The following is a 20,248-nucleotide window of genomic DNA, read 5'->3' as shown; positions in this document are numbered from 1 at the left end:
TTGCAATTTCTTTGATCGGACTGATCAGGATCCATAATGAATGTACTGATGATACCTTGTGTTGACATGAGCTGATCTTCAGAGTCAACAGTATTAACAAGTAAGAAGAAATTCACCCTAGATGAAAAATAAATGAGGGTACCAGCGCAGGAAGATAAGTAGCGATATGTTTATTTTGCAAATTAATTATTTAGGAGAAAACGTGTTTTATGTGCAAGCGTTTCTGTCATTGCTAAAAGGCTAAAACGTTTATTCAGTTTGCAGCCTTGAGCGATGTGCTTTAAAATGATGAAGTGTGTCAGTCCGCTCTGCTGCCGTCTCTGAGTCTGTTGATAGCAACAACACACAGAGGTTATCTAACGATCATTCTGTACTTAAGGAAGGAATAACAACGCAGGATGGTGGTTATTGGAGTTCAACTGAAGATTTCATGAACAGTATATGTCACTGAAGAAAAGAACAAGTAAAATGAGTCATGTCCAGTGCACAAAAAAATCCAGATGGCTTTAATAATCAAGAAAATGCAAGAGTGGAGAAACACTGAAATGAAAACCACAACCTCAGGTCTACATGGTGTCACGCGTTGTAAGTTTATATGGCTACAAAGATTGCAGGAGGCAACAGTGCGGTCTTTCACTGATCAAAGTGTTTGAGTGTTTGAGTGTCCTTCAGCCCAAACTGGTATTTTCTCTGTATTGGAAGATGGAGTAAGTCGGTTAGTCTGGATTATATACACAGCAAAGTTTCTTTATTAAAAATACACAAAGATATTTATCTCGATTCACCAGGACGTCATTTATAAACAGGAATAATAAAGATGATGTTTATAAAGGGAACGCATTTTGAGGTACATTTTGTTCAAAAATGAATCAAACTACAAACCATAACAAGTTTCAAACTTCACACCTTCAACATAGATTTCTTTAAAAGCACTTGCAATCTTTAAGGCCAAGCTTTCTCGGGTTTTCTCATATATGACAAAGTAAAAGTTTATATTTGAAAATTGTTGAAGTTGTAGTTGTGTAGAATTGCTGTAGGTTCCCTTTAACAGTGAAATTGTCTTCACCTGTATTTAAGAGCAAAACTCCTCTCTAACAACTTTGAGACAAATTACATCAAAAGTATTTGCATTATTAAATGTTAGGGAACTTATTGGGGGGGATTTGCATGAACCGCTTCTTTAGAGCAGATATATGTGAAGACATACACAATGAAATTAGCTGATTTGTAAACAAAACAAAATCAGCCGTCCTCTACATCCAGTCCAGTGAAGTAAAACGTTATCCTGGCCCCTTCCTCTGTATCGTACAAAGCCTGGCAGGTGTACGTCCCGGCTGCTTCACTCTGAAGCTCCTCTATGACTAAAGCGGAGGTGTTCACGGGCACGTGCATGCGACCCAAGTTGCTGGACTGAGACTGAACCTTCGGGCCTTGCCCGTAGTTATAAGCCAAAGCTATATTATTATCGCTTCCTGGTTTGGTGAAGCCCCAGATGAAGATGGTCGGCATAATGGAGCCACAGTCCAAGGTGACCGAGCCTCCCACAGTTGCATTGGTATGGGAACGGATGTATTCCACCTCCTCGGGGTCAAATATCTCCAGACCTGCAACACAAGACAGGCAGAGTCAGTTACCTGCCTGTGAGTGTGTGCAAAGAAAAGCTCTTTTTTTTCTCAAGTAGACCAAAGCAACATTATTGACAGATTTATGCATTAATTGGTGTCCTTGGAAAACTTTTTTAAGACCTCACAGTTTGTTGCAAAGGAATCGTGTCAGCATAAACAACACATAATTAAACACTTACAGCTTAACGCCTCTGGCCTACTTGATAGATCACATTTTATGATATCTCCGCCTGAGCTTAGCAATTTGACAAAATAATGATACCGGTGTGTGATAAAGAGAAATTCTCCTTGCCTCAACTCGCCTCCACCTGCACATTTTAAGCTTAAAGTACAATGAGCCTTTACCGTGTAGCGGAAGAGCAATCCAGCAGAGGAGAATGCAGAGATAAGGAATCATCCTCAGTCTCTCTGTGGTGCCACAAAGTTTCATCTGGAAATCTCAAGCCAGGGGGCTATTTAAAGCCTATCACAGTGCTGATAGTGTGTCCCTCTCCACTCTCCACTGCTGTACACACTGAGAGTGACTGAGCGAGGCAGGGGGACTGACAGGGAGATTTCTTTCAAACTACACTGGATTCCCTTTAAATTATTCATCAATGCTTCCACCTCCCCAGTGTTGCTCCATTTTGCCTGTCTCTCCAGCTCTCCACTCATGACTGGGCTAATGGCTGGACCTGAGAGTAAAAGGTGTAGGGTGTCACGGTGATGCCATCTCTTCATATATTATTGAATAAACCGGTGCAGATAGCCTTTTCAGAAATTCCATCACTTCCAGCGTGAAATGGAAACGAGGGTCTAGCAAGGTCAGAAAATCGCTAGCTCCCATCACAACGAGTTATTATTTACCCTATGAGAAGCACGCAACCTGAATAAATCACTACACATTCACACAATCTTCCTCATGCATTGTGTCATCCAGTCTTTGACTCATGGAAGCAGTATACCCTTAAAAATGCACGTTTTTGCATTATTCATGTATGGATATTAGTCCAAAAATCCTTAAACTGCTTGTTCAAGTTGGACATTCATTCGCTTATCTTTGTTGTTACAAAAATAGTCTGTGTTTGGACTAGATTTGGGGGGAGACAAACGTGAATATCATTAGCAGAGCCACCCAGCAGCTTCCAGTAAAAGCAAACTGTGTTTCTCAGAGCATCTGGCTAATGTTTGGGCCTGCAAGCTGCAGCAGTAGAGGCTGAAGCTGCACTCCATAAAACTGCTCTAACTGTGCACAGCTCCAGACTAGGCTGTGGAGCAAGCTCTAATTACTAAGGGCTTCATCTTTAACTCTTTTTTAGAGGGGAAAGGGGAACTAAATTTAGAAAGTGTCTGGAAAACAAACAGATATAAAACAAACACATTTTGTGAGGACTTTAACCCCTTAATGCCCTGTGTATCTTATTTGATACATGCAGTTTTTTGAGATATCTCCATCACAAAAGGTTGTGATGAGTTCACTGTCTTGGAAACCTTTTAACATGGAGCTACCTTTTAGAAGGAGGTGTTAGCATATTTTCTTACATACCACTTCTATTTAAATATTAATATATCATATTAACCTCTTATAAATGTCCCAAAATCACAGGATAAAAGAGCAATTTCCAGTCACTGAAGAGGAAAGGGTGATAGGGCTGAAAGCTCTGGGAACAACTTAGTAAGTCAAACTTCTACAAAATGGGGGGTAATTTATATTGTATCTGATCATCATAAAATAGACTTCAGATAAGAAATGAACTTATTTGGCACGCCAAAAGTCTCGGCCTGTGCCAGTGCAACTCCGGTCATACCACTACCCTGCAGCTGCTATGAGCTGTATTTCCAAGTTCTGACAAAAGACAGAAGAAGCATGAGTTGTCATTAATGAGACTAGCAAGTCCTGTTCCGCTGGTGAAAAAGCTGACCAAATTCTTTACTGGTGAAGCACATCCTTTCGAAGCACTGTAGTCCTGCATACAAGGAGCTGCCACATCTGCTGGCTGCCTGCCTGATTTGCTGCCTGGCTGCTTGCAAATTTTTTTGAAAAATGGATAAGAAAAAGACCAGGCAACTGGAAAATGTGAGTCATTTTAAAAGCAAAATGTTTTTTGGAAGGTGGTTGTTGTTAGGGGTGGCCTTGGTGGGGAGTTAGTGATGAAGGCTTCTTATCTGGACCCTCTTAGCCCTGTAAAAGCTTTCAGGTGCAGTGCCCCATTGAGCAGATCCGGCCAGGCCGAGCTCTTGCAGCTTTTTTTTTTTTGTTCTTGGCAGAAGATGAGAGAAGAAAATCAGACTCAGATAACTGAGACTATAGAGGGGTCTGTGTAACACTTTACTGCCACCCCAACATGTCCCACCCTCCTAGACTGTGAGATCTTGGCAATAATGCACTTTATGAGACAGCAGAGCTAGCAAAACAGGTGGGTTCCTTGAGTGTGCCCTATGATTAGATCAGTCATTACCACTGGCATTGTTGAAATCAAAGATAACCTCTCATTGTAGAGGACCACCTGTATTGGAATGTGTTATTAAAGCTAAACAGAAGATGATTCAGTTGCTGGATGAGAAAAAAGGTCTGGCCTGGCTTACAGTAAGTAGTGTGTGTTTTCACTTATTTAATGATTCCTTTATTTTCCCATTTGATAAAAAACTGCAGTGCAACCACTGTGTTTATTTTTTCAGAGTGTTACCCAGTTTTTATTAATGTGAACTTCCTCCTATTTCTAAGTGTAAGTGTCTTCCGTTCCTCATTGTCCTCAGACTTGAGTCTCACGCTGGCTGCAGCTGGCAGGTTTCCTCTTCCCTGCTTTTTCTTCTCTTGACGGTTGGGTCATGGACCACACATTGAGGAGGTGGAGCGAGACTGTTGTATTACTCTAGTAGACAGGCTAACATATATTAGCCACCCTACCATATATGTCTTCTCTATCATCATCTATCTGCCAGGCAAGCAGAGTGAAGAGGTAAGCCAAGTTTTGCAGAGGTTTGCGCTCGTAAAACACAGAAGCCCATCCCTCATGACCTCTATTTCCCTCCTGGCTGGCTTCTCATTTGTCTAGTCTTAGACTTCACCATTCCTCTGCAGAGGGCTCCCTGTTGGGCCTTCACCTGAATCACTGAGCAGAGCACAGCACAGCTGACTGGCCTTGGAACAAGGGCAGCAGGAAGGGTCCTCTCCACAACTGAGCCCCAAGAGTGCACAAACACAAAATGTCATCTTAAATCTGCAGTTCTGCAGTTATCCATTTGTTTCCATGCTGCTATCCAAGTTAAACTTGGTAAGTAGCAAAACAGATCACTAAAATTCAAATACACAAGAATACTGAAATGATCAAATATTACAACCAATTAAAATGAGTAAAAGGTAGAGAATAAACCACATTCATAAAACAGCTGTTCACTGTAGTTAAAAAAAAGAGCTTAATTGCTTCCTTGCCGAGAGGTCAATGAGAAGATTGATACCTCTGTGTACAGCTGTTTCCAGGAGCTGATTAGTTAATCACCGAGTCTTGAAGTGCAAATTTATTGAGCTACCATATAATTGAGGGCTGCACAAAAACAAACAAACAAAACTGTTCTAGTGAGTCTTTGCACTGTGTCTGTTAGGAGCTTGCTTTCACTTTCATACTTTTTTGAAGTCTTAGTAAGAGCCTATTTCTAGACCCCAGCGTTATTTGTCACCATTAGAGAAGTTTGTTTTGAATACTGGAGCAGAACAGTTGAAACCGAAGAAGAATGGTCTTGTTTTGATTACAGTTTCAAGTGAATGAGGATGTCTACAGATGTACACTTTCCTTGTGGGATGCATAAAATATGGAATGTCACTAGCACGCTAATACATTTCTCCTTGACAGCAGCGTGGCTTTATGTTAAGTTACCAGTCTGTAGCTCTCGACCCAAGTAAATAGTCTTCCAAACACAAAAATGCATGTAAATGTTTAACCAGCCTTTTAAAGCTGCACAAAGTAAAATAACAAGGCTCAGAGGTACGTAAGTACATTTGACTTTGAACCAAGCGAGACATTTTGCATGTCTGAAATGATTCTTTTAATCAGTCCCATAACTGCTGGGTGGATAGATAAAGCTGAATGAGTAACCCAGAAACTTCTTTTTATTTTTGAAGCATGCAAAGACTGATGTCATGGTGAGACATTGTTAGACAGACTGATGAAAACAAAGACACTAAACCTGACTTTAGTAAAGACTTACAAGTTAAAAGAAAAAATTCAGTCATTTTTATGTTAAGGCCTGTATTTTATGGTGGATACTTCCGAAGCATACCTGGATGGCCCTAACACTTGCTGGAGCAGAAGAGACTGGCTACATGTAGTCTGGAAATGAATTTGAACAATCTGAAGCTACAAACGAATGCACGACACTCAGGCATAATGCATAATCCTTTTTCTCAGTTCTGGGATTGTGTTGTCAAGCATTACTCACTGTACACTTCTACATTTGCACACACACAATTCCAGAGATGATGTCAACTAACACTAGAGCAATACTTTACCTTGTGGTAGAGCCACATTTGCCCATTTTGTTAATGTGTGCCAGTAACTTTGTAAGACTATCAGTAATGCCTCCCAAGTATAGAACAAAGTAAGCATCGATGATAACAGATATGACATTGAGGGGTGCTCCTAAATGTAGAAGTTGTAGAGTAAGCGGAAACTGCAGGCAGGCTAAAACAACTTAAACTGTTTACAAATATGATGCACTAAATAGCTGAACATCACTGATGTGGGCTGGCATTCAGATCAACTGCCATCTATTGATTTTGTAGCTTTCTGTGATTAATTCTTTTAAACAAATGTTATTTTGGTGGCTTTCAAGTAGACTGAAATATTAAGATTGCAAAACAACATAACTTGTGTAAACGATTTACTTGAAACAAGTGTTGTTCTCTTGAGACTAGTGGAAAGATCTGCTTATTCTGCCTCATTTCAAAATGTTTACACACACTGAGTCCTGTAACATGAGGACCAACTCTGGATTGAACACAAGTAGTTTCATTCCACTGACAGAAGAAACCAGACTCAGCCAAATGCTAAAAACTGTCTGGCTGAGGCCATTTTTTACAGTGTGCTGGTCTGAGTGGTGTTTGAAAGGTGCTAAGTTGGGTATGAAAATCGCAGAACTACAGAGATCCATGTCTTTGGTCCATGTCAGGGAACGTGTGCAAAGTCCTCGACTAGTTGACCTGGAAAGAACCAGATGGGGATTGGGATTTAAGGACCATAGAGGCCTTCTGCAAACAACATGTGGAAAGGCTTTGGTGGCTAATGTAGCGTGGAGTATTTATGTACTGAGCAAAGACTTGACCACTGTCCATCAGGATACAGGGAGCAGATATGCCACATTCATCCGTGACCTCAGCAACCATTTCCACAAGACCCCCTCATCCAGACCAGCTTCCCTCCACCACCCCTTCTCCTGCCTTTCTCCCCACGGGACACTCATGCTGCTCCTGGTTCAGCTGTTTATTGTACAGTAGCTCAAACCCACAATCCTCTCTGAGCAGGTGGTCTGCCATAGGCCTCTTTGTTTTCCAGAGTCTCCCATGGCAGCTGAGGCCATAGAATAGAAGACACGTGCAATAATCTAGATCTATGGGGCTTTAAAAATGTTTGGTTTAATTGATTTCGTTTGAATGTCATCATAGATGAGATGAGTGAGGCCGACACAGTGCTTTGTTCAGTGAGTATTCTTTTTTTGTGGTTTGACAAAGCTATTTTATTTTGTAATGCCTATAGGGTAATACTGGAGGCAGTAGTGAAGCAGCAAGGTCAGTTTAAGTGCTGCCACAACAAATATTAAATGCATTTATTGTAAAATAGATAACAAACTGATTTAATCATGGATAATGTAATATGTTACTAATATTTTTAAACACATTCTTCAAGTATAACCTGCCAGAGATGAAATTTAAGACATTTGGAAGGTCAATTTTTGAAAAAAGGATCAAAATAAGAGAAACAAAATAATTTTCACAAGATGCTACTGTCACGGTTCTGGGTCAGTTTGACCCAGTATTTTGAGTTATGTTTTGGTTTATTTTTGAATGATGGATTGTTCTTTATGTTTCTCTGGTGCTTTGTTGGGTTTTATGATGAATCTGCGTTTTAAGTTACTTTGGTGTGTTTTTCTTATTCTCTTAGTGCTTGTGATGATGATGATTATGATGATGTTCTATGTTCCAGCTTATTCTGGTTTATTTTTAGTTCTGCCCGTGTTAAGTCTGTGTTTCTTAGTCTGCGTCCTTGTGTCTTATTCCGTTTTATTGTGAAAGCCTATGTCTTATGTTAGTGTCTGTGCAGCTTTGCTCCCCCTGTCTCGTTAGTCCAATTTCTCCCAGCTGTGTCTCCCTCCTGTTGCCCATTCCCTGATTACCACCCTGTGTATATTAGCCCTGTATTTTCCTGTGCTCAGTGTCTCAGAATTATGCCTGTGTGTTCAGTTCGCAGTGTCATTGTTCAGTTCATGTTTTCGTTTATCACCAGCAATAAAGCTAAGGTTCTCCGTTTCAATTCAGTCTCAGAGTCTCGCATTTGGATCCTCTTCTCCATCCGCCTGCACACAGAGCCCTGACAGCTAAACTATCAGATGACTTAGTGATTTAAATGATCACCTTCCACTTTGTTTATTTTCTTTACCTTTTCCCATATTTAACATATTTGTGCTAAACTGGAACTGGCATGACTACAAATGATTATTTGTAAACTCTAATGATTTAATGCACATTAGATGAAAAATACTGAGATTTGTTGGAAGATGACATTTTAAAAAATGTGCTTATTTGCCTTTTCATAAAGAGCTCAGTAAGGAGCGTGAAACCTCTGAATTACCAATACCATGAAACCATTAGTTTCTGCATACAGTCAAGAAATAAGCCAGCACATCTTATAGTACAGGATAGTGCAGAGGATACTTATCCCATCTCCAGCAATAATGTTAAAGGCTTCACTATCTGCTAAAGGAATACGGTCCTATTTATAATAACTATCACATATATTTTACCCAATGATGGTTTAACTAAAAGTATAAACCATTTGGACATTTTCACTGTTTATAAAGAAGCTGAATCAATCTGAAAGTTGGTAAGAACACGGTTCTAAACCCGTAAACTCTCGCATGCTTTCCAAAATAATTTGCAGTAATTATAAGATGCAATGAGATGTTCTGTGGCTTTGGGCAGAACTTCCTTTTTCTTCAGAGACAGATGACATACATCACTGTTATTCCCTTGTTCAAACAGATTATACTGCAGCATTTGGGGATCTGTTTGTATCATTATCCAATTTTTCACCAGATGCACAACAGTAAATTATTAGTTTCTTTCAGCAGAATGTGAAACAGCAATATGGCATGTTAATGTGTCCACTGAGCCAAAAATTAACTTAAAACTGCTTTGAACATAACAGTGAAATTGCTATTTTGTTTGCAGTGGGGTAATGAAGTTGTCAAAAGTTGTTTAACTCCATTGTTTTTCAGCAAAAATATACCCTGTGTAATTTACGAGCACACCGCTAATTTGGGCAAATAGGGGTGTGAACGTGCATGATGGTGGTTGGCACGGTGCAAGCTTATTCAACACTGGCAGAACTCACAGCTGGAAAGGAAGTCTGATAGTTCCTCCATGTTGGTCAGGCTCCCATATGAGGTCAATTAGTATTCACACTGAATTATTTTCTTCTACTCATAGATGTGCAATTTACATGACATCATCATGCCAAGCTTTAAAAGTGATACTGAATGAGTGAATGTATGACGAAGCATGTGTTGTAATAAGGTGGGAGGATACGCTGCTGGTCTTGGAATAATCAAACAGGTTTGTATCTATATTTCTGGTTCACTCTAATGTGTGTACCATACCTGTTTAACAGCTTACAAGAAAGTCTGTGTGGTGTGTGTATTGTAGGATTTTACCAGTCTTTTAAATTACAATACTACTAATAATCATTATATAATTCAGCATAGATTTGAGATGTAAATGTATCCACGCACCTAAAACTAACTTTGTTCATCACACTTAAAAGTATTAAAAAGTATTGTTTTCCTAAATTTCACTGGTAGTTTTACTCGAGCTCAGCACACAATTTTTTTTTTTTACACAGACATGTTAAAGTCCACCAACAAAAAAGGCTTCTTGTCCTATTCTTGTACCTTCAGTTGTTTTACAAACTTCATAAATGGATATTTGCTCATTTTTAAGTGGGGCCTGCCGTTTATATGGAAGCAGTTGCTAAAGGCTTTTAGGTGGGCAGTGGCCATGCGGTATTTGCCTGTACCTTTTACCCCTGTCTCTCTCTCTCCTTATTTGGATCAGTAATTTTAAGTATGAGGTGTCCAAGTTTGACATCCACACTGAAGGACAGACCAAGTACAGAACAGCTTTCAGACATAACCACATCTTGTTTGTTTGTCAAGTATGTCCTAGAAGAACAGAAGGAAGTCAGAGCAAACGTCTGATATGAAGCCATGCTCTGTTTTTCCACTAGCTGTTTTTCCACAGCTTTAAACCACAGACAGTGTCACCAGTGTACAAAGCTTTCATTCATGCACAGATTGGCAACAAAAACAAACATCAACAAAGGTTTAAAAAAATCCACAGAGCAGCCTTTTCCAGTTCGAGAGAGTGATGCATATCTCCTAAAAGTTGTCTCGCTCATGTAGGTTTCTCCACTAACTGCATGCTTTTTGTAAGGTAAAGACATTAAAGCATTACGCTTTTTTTCAAAAACAAACTTGAACCCTGGAGTGCCTTCGCCATCTGGAAGCAGTAGAGTGCTTGTCTTAAAGATAAAAATGATATGAATTGCTGCTGGCAACTCAAATGTCCAGTCTGGGATCAATTACATAGACAGGATCCAGGGAAAAACGAGGGAGCACAGATTCTATATCATGGCTGGGCCCAGCATAGGCATGTAACCCACATACACCCACATGCAAACACACACATGCTTAAAAAAACTGCTGTGTGACCCGCAGCTTGTGCGCACAGTTCCCTGTGCCTGGTTATGGATTGGCTGAGACCGCATGCTGCCACATTCCCGCCCCACTCGCACACTGCATTTAACAAGCGACTTGCAGTTCCAGATGAGGCCACTCTAGGCCAGCTGCTCTGTCATGTGGGCCGGGGCAAAGACTTCTTCAAGGATCAATAGAATAAACTTGTCTCTTTCACTGCCCTGTGTAGTTTCATACTGTGGATCAAACTCAAACAAACAACAAATTATTCAATTTTAAACATTATTTTCCAACTTTATGTTCACTGCCCAGATTTCTCTAACATGTCTGTATCCAAAATTCAGCACCACAAACACATCTGCCCAGCAGTCTCGGCGAAATGCATTGTGGGATTTTTAACACAGTGGAAGGGAGGAGGGTTGTAATGGAATGAATATGAATAGCACAAAGTAAAAACAGGCCAACCAGGAGGGGAGAATGGGAGAAAGACAAAAGGATTTAATAGGATCCAGACTGGTTTGAGTTTGCACTGTTTCAAAGGAACACGCTGCCATGTGTACATATACACATGCCGTGATTTTTTAAGGCCTGAGCAGACAGGACCAGGCGTTCACAGCTTTACAGAAGGTCACGGCAACACGTCCAGTCCCCGTAACCCTTTTTAGGGTCAAGCTTCAATTCACACAGAGTGAAGGGCCTCACCTCATGTGGCCCCTTTAAACTTCATAGGCACAGCCTGCTCTGTGTCTCCCAATAAATGGTAAATGGCCTGTATTTGTATAGCGCTTTTCCCTAAGGACCCCAAAGCGCTTTACACAACCTGTCATCCACCCATTCACACACTGGTGATGGCAAGCTACATTGTAGCCACAGCCACCCTGTGGCGCACTGACAGAGGCGAGGCTGCCGGACACTGGCGCCACCGGGCCCTCTGACCACCACCAGTAGGCAACGGGTGAAGTGTCTTGCCCAAGGACACAACAACCGAGACTGTCCAAGCCGGGGCTCGAACCGGGGCTCGAACCTTCCGATTACAGGGCGAACTCCCAACTTTTGAGCCACAATTGAGACCCTCACAAATTTAAATACACTCATCTGAAACTACAGTCACTTTTTACACATTATTGTACAGTGACGGATTTGTAGGTCTCTTCCGGAAACAATCTTCATTCAGATTATTTGGAATTGATTCAATATATTGTATTTATTGCTTTAAACATATAAAAAGACAATTCCTAATTATATGATTTTTTTTCCTGTCCCATCACACTGAAAGGATGGATCCTTCTATAATTGTATTCCAAGTTTTAATAACAAGTATTTGTTTCTTTAATACTTTTAATTCTACCTATTCTACATAGTTTATTCATAATTAAAGAGGTAATTAATGTTTGTGAATGAATGCTTACAATTAAATACATAAATAGTGCTCTAACTGAAGATCAGATCATTTTGTGCACTTTGCATTACAGATGTAATTCCACATGCAGTGAAAAACAAAAATATACATATTTAAATGGCCTTTTAAAAAATGCCTGGAACCTAACTTCTTATTATGTTTTCTTTCTTTACTTTATCTTTTCAATGAACAATACTTGTGTAGGCTGAACGGTGTCACTGCAGGAAGAGAATGGTGAATGAAATGGTGATTAAAATTAATCAGAGTAACTTTACTGCCATCTACTGTTGGATCTTTGTCCCCCACAGTGAAAGTTAGTCTGCAAATTTTGTCTACTTTCATGTTGAAACCTGAGCCGTGAAGCATCGCTCTGGTCACCAGTGTGAAAACTTAGAAAAGGGCCTATTTTTACAATATGTTAGAAATTTTGTTACTAGCAGCTTGTTGCAAAAACACATATTTCCCCCCCAATTTCTTTAGCTGAAGCTCTGAAAAATAGCAGGCAAAAAATAGTAATTTTGAACCAACAAGGTGATTTTTAGCTCAAAAATGGACATATCTTGGCCAAAAAAAAGAGAAAGAGAATAGAAGTGGTAGGCCTAAAAACCAGTTACAGCACATAAACAGTATATGAAAGTTATGCCCTTAAGAACTACGGGGGGAGAAACGATCTGACACAGGTCCTGAGAGGTGCATCTGGCACGTCAGCTGATTCATCTACTCTTCATTAAAGCCTCATTAGAAATCATTTCAGTACAAGGGTGAGTGTCAACCATTTTTAAGGAAAGGAAACAGGGAGAAAAGGCTGAGGTAAGACAAATTACAGAAGAAAATCAGTGGCAATGGGTCATAAAGAGGGATGGAAGCAACTTTTACATTTTCAGTTTATTAGTCAGTGTGTTCAGAGAACATCAGGAGAAAAGTATAACACTCAATATCTACAGCCACCTGTGAAACAAGCTGGAGCCTCTGTAATGGTTTAGGGCTGCATTTCAGTCAGTGGTGTTGGGGAGCTTGTCAAAACTTGAAATGATGCAGAAATGTGGATGCAGAAAATTACTGTTCAATTTTAATTCACCATCTGATAATATCTGGAAAGCATATAACTGACAGCGGTTTTTAACGATGACAAACATGCAGTCATGGACTGGCCTCCCCAGAGCTCAGACCTCAACATTAGTGAAGCTTTGTGGGATCTTCTTTACAGAGAACAGAACAAAAGTCAGCCAACATCCAAATAATTTATATATTAATGATATCTGTGACGTATCAAAAAGGTTACATTTTATTTTATTTGCAGATGACACAAATTTTTATTGCTCTGGAGAGAATTTGAAAGATTTGGTTGAAATTATGATTTCTGAGATGTTAAGATTAAAAAAATGGTTTGATGTAAATAAATTATCTTTGACTCTCTGACAAAAACGAAATTTATGATATTTGGCAATCGTGTAAAGGAGGAAGAAGTCATTATGTCCATTAATGGAGAATTGATTGAAAGAGTTACTGAATTTCGCTTTTTGGGTGTAATAGTAGATGAAAAATTGACGTAGAAATCACATATTGAGTATATTAGAAAGAAGATGGTTAAAAACATTTATATTTTGGGAAACGTAAGAGATTTATTAGACTACAAAACAATGCGCATTTTATATTTTTCATTGTTTTTCTCACACTTTAGTTACTGTGTCGAAGTTTGGGGGAATACATATGAGAATACTATAAAACTTATTACAGAAGAAAGTGATACGAATGATTCATAACGTTAAATATAGAGAACATACAAATAAATTATTTATAAAATCAAAATTATTAAAATTAGGAGATTTAGTGAAACTATGGACACTATTAATTATGTTTAAGGCTAAAAATAATATTTTGCCTTTTAAGTTACAAAGACTATTTTTAATGTGTTCGGGGGGAGAAGGCAGCAGAAGGAAATTTTATTTTAAGCATCAGCTAGCTAGGACTACACGAAGATTAATGAGTCCAACGGTTAGGGGTATACGACTGTGGAACTCTCTTCATTATAATTTAAAGAATTGTATAAATTTACATTGTTTTAAAAAGTGTTACATGTCTAAAACGATAACTCAATATGAAGAATGTGAATGAAATTGGAGTTAATTGAAAAAGGATCCATTATTTTTTTGCCTCATTTATTTTATTTATTCATCTGTTCTCCTTGTTACTATGTGGAGTGGTATATTCTGATTGTAAATTTGTTGTTTGGTTTGAGTTAGGACCGGAGATAAATGTTAATGTTAGTTTGTTCCTTGATTTTTGGTGCTCACTTGCAATATAAGTTGGATTGTAGATAGGGGGCAGGGTTTAATAAGAATATTTTCTTCTTCCTGCTCATTTTCACACATGGCTGCAGTGCTTTACTGATAGAAAGTGTGGTTGGTTTGTCTGAAAGAACTAACTGTGGAAGCTGTTGTACCAAGTGTGTGAAATAAATAAATGAAAGAAGAGCTTTGGAATGTCCTTCAAGAAGCCTGGGGAATGATATTGGAAGACTACTCAAAGAAATGAGAATAAAGCTGGTATAAAGAGAGTTCAGTTGACGAATAAAGGTGGTCAAACCAAACATTGACGCTCAAGCTTGTTAGAATTGTTGAACTCTTTTAAAAAAAAATCTTATATATTTTTTTTCCATTTGTGTTTGCACATATTTCAATAAATCACTGCACCTGTTTCCCATTCTGGCACTGCTGCCACTGAGCATTTCCAGGTCACCAGATATAACAGCTTATATGCAAAGAAACATGGGTATATGGCACTCTTAAGTTGTTCAATGAGCTTCAGGAGCCCCTTCAGAAACATATTCTCCCTCAGTTTTTTAGGTGACTCTAAACAATCTAGGTATGAGCTGTTCACAGCTGAACATTAGAAAGTCTTGTCTATTTTTGAGAGTAAGATATCAAATAACCAAAAGGTTATGTGTTTGCAATTTAGTTTTGCTTATACTTTCTCATTTATAGTACCTGTGTTTGTTTAAAACCACCTTATTCAATCTAGTCCCAAGAAGGAGACATTTGTCTGTCAGTATGCTTAACAAACATTACTTACTAAACATCACCTTGGTCCTTCCTGGGCTTAATCCAAAAGCTGCAGAAAAGTAGCCACGTGAGTATTTAGGTGTACCAACAACCTTGATCATAATACAAACAAGATTTTGGAGATTAGAGGTCTTTGACAAAAACTCAAATGCCCATTTCCCCCTGGTAATAAACCACAATCCCTTGCACTCACAAGGGAGTCAATTATATACATTCGATCCCTAGAGAATAGATGAATAAAAACATTTCTAAAACAGAAAGCTCAACACGTCCCAGTTTCCAGCATAGGACCTATAACTGCTTAATTTAGCTCTCTCTAGATATCTTTTCTCCTTTTCCTGTCATTTCCGTCTTCTGGCTGCCCTCCACCAAAAAACTGCAGGATTTTTTTTTTTTAGAATAGAATAGAGTTTATTTATTTTGAACATGCAAATATAAATTTAAAGTAAAAGAGAGATAAAAACGTGATTGTTGCTGACTTTGCCCATCTGGGAATCCACCTGTTTGAGATACCAGTGCTGTGCATCAGTTGCTGCGCCAGCCGCCATGGCAACCACTTACAGCCCCAATTACATTTACACTCCAGCCAAAATACACACACACCACTGTCAGACTGTTAGAGAGAGTGAACACAAACACAAATCTGTGTATGGCTGCTGACTATTATTCAAGCTGTTTCCCAGTGTCAGCCACTGATGCAAAACTCAGCTGTGGGCTTCACTGCATTTTCAAATAGAACCTTATCTGTTAGAAATATTTAAAATGAAGATCAATGTATGGCAGGAGGCATATGCCAAAACAGCTGCAGTTTTTTCATCCATGCATCCCAAAATTGTATGCTACATGACCCTCCTGACACAACTGTCCCCATTTATCCAGGCTTAGGACTGGAACTAGGAGTGCAGTGGCTTGTTGTTCCCCGTGGTGAGGGTTACCCCTCTCCCTCAGATACACTAATAAGGGCTCATTTGAATCATTGTTTGACCTATCATGCATGTCTTTGGGATCTTGGAGGAAACAGGAACACCTGGAGGAAATCCATGCGAACACAGGGAGGAAAGCATCAAACCCCAAATCTTTCACTGTGAGGTCTTAGCACTAACCACAGCACCACAGTTTCACTTTCAGCCATGTTTTTGAGAAATTTGTTTTGAGAAGGGTAGTGTGTTTTTTTTCTGGCATGTTTAGACTACCTATATTAAAAGTGATGAGTTATGCATGCATAACACAGGAAACAGCAAAATTCATTAAGTTGTGTGTATACATTTCAACATACGTACTTTGTGCAAAAACATTTATTGCATAAACAATAGTTCCATTTATGTGAATTTGTTACAAAAGACAACCTGTATGATATTTTTGGTGAAGAGCCCACGGATCAAATAGAAGTTCTTTCTGTTGAATACCTGGTGTTCACAGATGTGCTCTGTTTTACCTCTGAAAGCATCAGCAGAGACCGTAGGTGAGGGACACGACTCCTTACATTGCTACACACAATGGCAGGGGTAGCGTTTTGTCACCACAGAAACCATTCGTTTCTTGGCAACATTTCGATCCTCTCTAGCTGAGTTTAAAATCAAATCTAATGACGGCATTTCAGCACTTGAGTGAAATAAGAATGTTGGCGAGCAAAGTGCTGGTAATGGCTTTGGCAGCATATAAAAAGATATACTGTATGTGTGAAGGGGGAAAATGATATTGCACAGAAAACTTTGGCTTTTTAGGTCTCAAATAATAATAATGGAAAAGAAATGCAGCGCTTTCTAGCAGCTGCTCATTTGTGTTTCGCAACTAGACCTTTAGGCTCGAGACCTGTCATCTGTAATGTCTCGGATAATAAGCGTTAAAAGGATAGCATGCATCATCACCATCATAAATGTCAACCTATTAAAGTAAAGCAACATTCCTGGCGTGCAGCAGCAGTCGAGCCACTAGTTGTTTACCCATATTAGCAATTCACCCACTCAGACTGACCTCTGCACCTCCCAAACTGATGCCATTTTTAATTAGTCATTATTAAGCAACTGCTCAGCCTAAGGAAATGCAGACGGATCTTCTCGACTGCTTGATGCTTTAAGCAGCTCTATGTAAAGATCCTCGTTTTGTCATCATTATCACTGTTATTTTTGTTTCAAGATCCTTTATTTGTAATATAATGCTATGGAAGGTTCCCCCTTAAATACATCTCCCTGCTTATTTTTCTCTGTAGCGCCATCACATTCCCTAAGGGTAAACCAATTTACATTCTTGTTTTGCTCTTCAGATCCATGCCAGTTTCCATGACAACATAGTTTCACTTTTTCATCCTCTCTGTCTTACTCCCTCAGTCTCTCTCCTCTCTCTCTCTCTCTCTCTCATTTCCCACTGCTCCTTTCTTATGTTCTCTTGACCTTCCTCCAATGTTTTTTTTCTTTCTCTCTAAATACCAGCACCCAAATTCCTCCTCTCCTCTCGCTTGCTCACCTAATTGAGCTCATTCCTCTGCTTGCCATATACAAGCAGAGAATAATGGACTCAGATAAAACATGTCTCATGGGGGGAGGGGGATGAATTCAGAGCATCTTTTTTACATTTTCATCATAATATACAAACGCAGCATGCTCTGCCTGAAGGCTGTTAAACATCTCTGGGCTGGTGGTGCCTGGAGATTAAAATGAACTGAATTAAAAACAATGTGCAGCCGAGGTTTTTCTTTTTTCGCTGATTAATAAATTACACCTGCTTGACTCAAAGAGAAAAGGAAGGAAAGAATGATGCCACTATCAAATCACTCTAAATTACTAGATTTCATTACAAATCTACTTTTTTTTATTTGTAATAGAATGAAAAAAAATGTGGAATTTACCAAGTGGCATAATCAAAAACCTCCAACTATTTGATTTCTCAGTGCTGACAACAGGTGTGACGGTACTTCTTCGTCTGATTAATGCCAGGCCTTTCTGTCTTGTCTGGAAAGAGAAGGTCAAGCAGAAGATGGTGAGCCTCTAGCACACCAGTGTGCCACCTTTCACTCCACGTCTGCCGGTGCGGGAGTCACAACAGGTCAATTTCTCTTTTTTTAATTTGTGATTATTTTCTTCATCTCAATTCTGATTCCACTCCACTGCCAATCAGTTTTAGTCCACTTAGTCTTGGTTAGTCCTTCCTCTGGGAATTTTTTAGTGTCCCCTTTCTTAACATTCAACTAGCTGTCTTTTAAAACCAAGGTAGGATTTCTTACTTACCCTCAGAAAATTCTTGCATTGCTAGTTGACAACTGTCAATGATTTCAATGATGCAGTTTCAGTGAATGCAGTACATCTGGACAAGGAGATTGTGTGATGTGCTCTGCTCCTGAACAATGTCTCTTGATTGTGGCACTTAGTTCGGGTGAGGTTTGGAGCAACCATCACGGGGAAATTGTGGATGCCTTTGCTGCTCCTGGATATAACCCCCTATTTTCTTGATGAAAGTACCCGAGGTCCAATCTCAGTTTAGCAACGCTTTCGGGAAGAAATGCCTCGAAGTTCACCTGAGGCAGTTTTACCAAGCCTACTTCTGCTACCCAAACCACTAGAGGGAGCATTCAACTGAAAAAAGATGAAGGGTTTAACAGTGCAACAACTGGATCCTCACTCTGAGCAACTTTATAATGGTTCTCCCAAACATTCAGTTACTAAACATCTCTTTCTAACTGTTTATGCAGTGGGTGGATGAAATCAGAGTTTTCTACTGCACGATGGTGTCCATTAGAAAAGTGATGTGGGAGCTGAGATGGAAATGGTGATTTCCAAGACGGCATAGGTCTTATCAAATGGAAATAAAACACTTAACTGATTGAGTGATTCTTGGATTTCATCGCTTGGTGCACTTGAAATCTGTAAATCAAAATTTTATTTCAGGGATCTTGCATCAGTATCATCTCGAATTAATATAAATATTCAGATAATCTGAAGAGAATGGGAAGCAATCCACCCTCGGACAGCACAGACGTCCAGAAGTCCAGCATGACATATCAGCATAGTGACATACGGATGCCCGTGTGGCCACACTAATTATTGTCAGCGACTGGGAGTGATATGGACTCGAAGAGAAATGCAACGTCCTGCCCTTCTACATCTTGAATAGTGGGAGTCATGAACCGCTGCAAGGTGACGCGTCCTCTGATTTCCACCGAAACTTCAACCTAGACACGGCGTGTTATTAATCATCACCCGAAACGCCGTCAAACTGCACCAGCTCCTTTTCCTATCAAACAGCAGGATCGGGACCATCTTGCGCAGTGTTACGGCGGACGGAGCAAGCGGTGGCGGCCACTCCGGGGAATGTCGATTGGCCGTCAGTCCTGACATCGGCCTCTTCTGATCTCAGACAGCAGCCAAATGGGGTAGAGTACACAGCATTTCAAAACACTGTCACTGCCGAGACATGCTAGCTGTTCGCACATATTTCGGAGCTGTCTTCGTAACGTGTGGAGCCGCATAACTTTCCCTTCCTTTTAGGAAGTCTTCGGGTCGCTAGCAAGCCAATAACAAAGTTCAAATCCCATTAGCTAGCACTGGTTCGCTTGCAGATGTGTGCTACGGCAACGTCAGCTTACGAGCAAGTAGCCTAGCGAAGACATGAATTAGCATGCTAAGTTAGCCCGTGGACCTGGCTGGCGCAGCAAGTCTCCACTCAGGAGCTCTGGCTGGGGTTCACATCAGGGGCATGTGTCCTTAAATTCTCCTAACAAGAATGCAGTGCTTGGCCAACTTTATGTTTCACTGGTCCCCGTGTGCCTATGGGGACACTTTAATCCAGATGTGTAAATTGCCAATATTAGCTTGACCGCTAGCTAATCTGAGAGTCTAAGCCAAAGCTGCATTTGAATGGTTTTTGTGCTAAACAGCTAAACCATGTTCAGTGGGTGACAGGCTGCGTAACGATACCTGTCACTTAAACACAGGCTCAGCGGGGGCATGTAGAGCACGACATGCCGCTAATATTCCCGCTGCTCAACTATTACTGTCTGTCACGTTACTGTTACCCCATTCAGCGTTATTTTAATTTAGGAAAATGACCATTGTTTTAAAATTTTTGTACTTTAATAGGCACGCTTGCTGCGCTGTGATTCAGTTACACAACGGCTACAGAAGCGTGTTATAACAAGATTTGTATATTAATACAATTACAACAGGCGTGCCATGGTAAAAACACAACGGCAATTCTAGTTTATAGCTAATTGCGTTGACGCGGGT

General features: G+C 39.9%; 2 protein-coding genes across 3 annotated transcripts in view; one reads left to right on the top strand and one right to left on the bottom strand.

Annotated features, from left to right (window-relative positions):
- Positions 1-490: 490 nt before the first annotated feature.
- LOC146503719 (uncharacterized) lies at positions 491-5,793 on the bottom strand. Its single transcript, XM_085130473.1, has 2 exons — positions 1,971-5,793; positions 491-1,604 (listed from the first exon to the last, which is right to left on the bottom strand). Exons 1-2 carry the CDS (start codon positions 2,053-2,055, stop codon positions 1,243-1,245), a joined length of 447 nt encoding a protein of 148 aa, XP_084986599.1. The 5' UTR covers positions 2,056-5,793; the 3' UTR covers positions 491-1,242.
- A 12,168-nt stretch (positions 5,794-17,961) lies between these two features.
- The window catches only part of bcl9l (bcl9 like), a 28,979-nt gene continuing 26,692 nt past the window's right edge, over positions 17,962-20,248 (top strand). Inside the window, exon 1 of one of the 2 annotated variants that reach the window (XM_085184025.1) lies at positions 17,962-18,071. The gene's annotated coding sequence lies outside the window, so the exon portion shown is untranslated. Of the gene's footprint in view, positions 18,072-18,983; positions 19,396-20,248 lie in introns of those variants that run through there. The other variant, XM_085184024.1, reaches the window with a different exon arrangement.

This window comes from Neolamprologus multifasciatus, chromosome 14 (assembly GCF_963576455.1).
Source record: "Neolamprologus multifasciatus chromosome 14, fNeoMul1.2, whole genome shotgun sequence".
NCBI classification, from domain to species: domain Eukaryota; kingdom Metazoa; phylum Chordata; class Actinopteri; order Cichliformes; family Cichlidae; genus Neolamprologus; species Neolamprologus multifasciatus.
The sequence above is the reverse complement of the archived record's forward strand: the minus strand, read 5'-3'. Positions and strand labels throughout refer to the sequence as shown.

Excerpts from the sequence above, each read along its gene's own strand:
- LOC146503719 (XM_085130473.1), bottom strand. The coding sequence starts at position 2,055 with ATGAAACTTTGTGGCACCACAGAGAGACTGAGGATGATTCCTTATCTC. Across the intron at positions 1,605-1,970 it reads GATTGCTCTTCCGCTACACG|GTCTGGAGATATTTGACCCC; the intron begins GTAAAGGCTCAT and ends CTTGTGTTGCAG.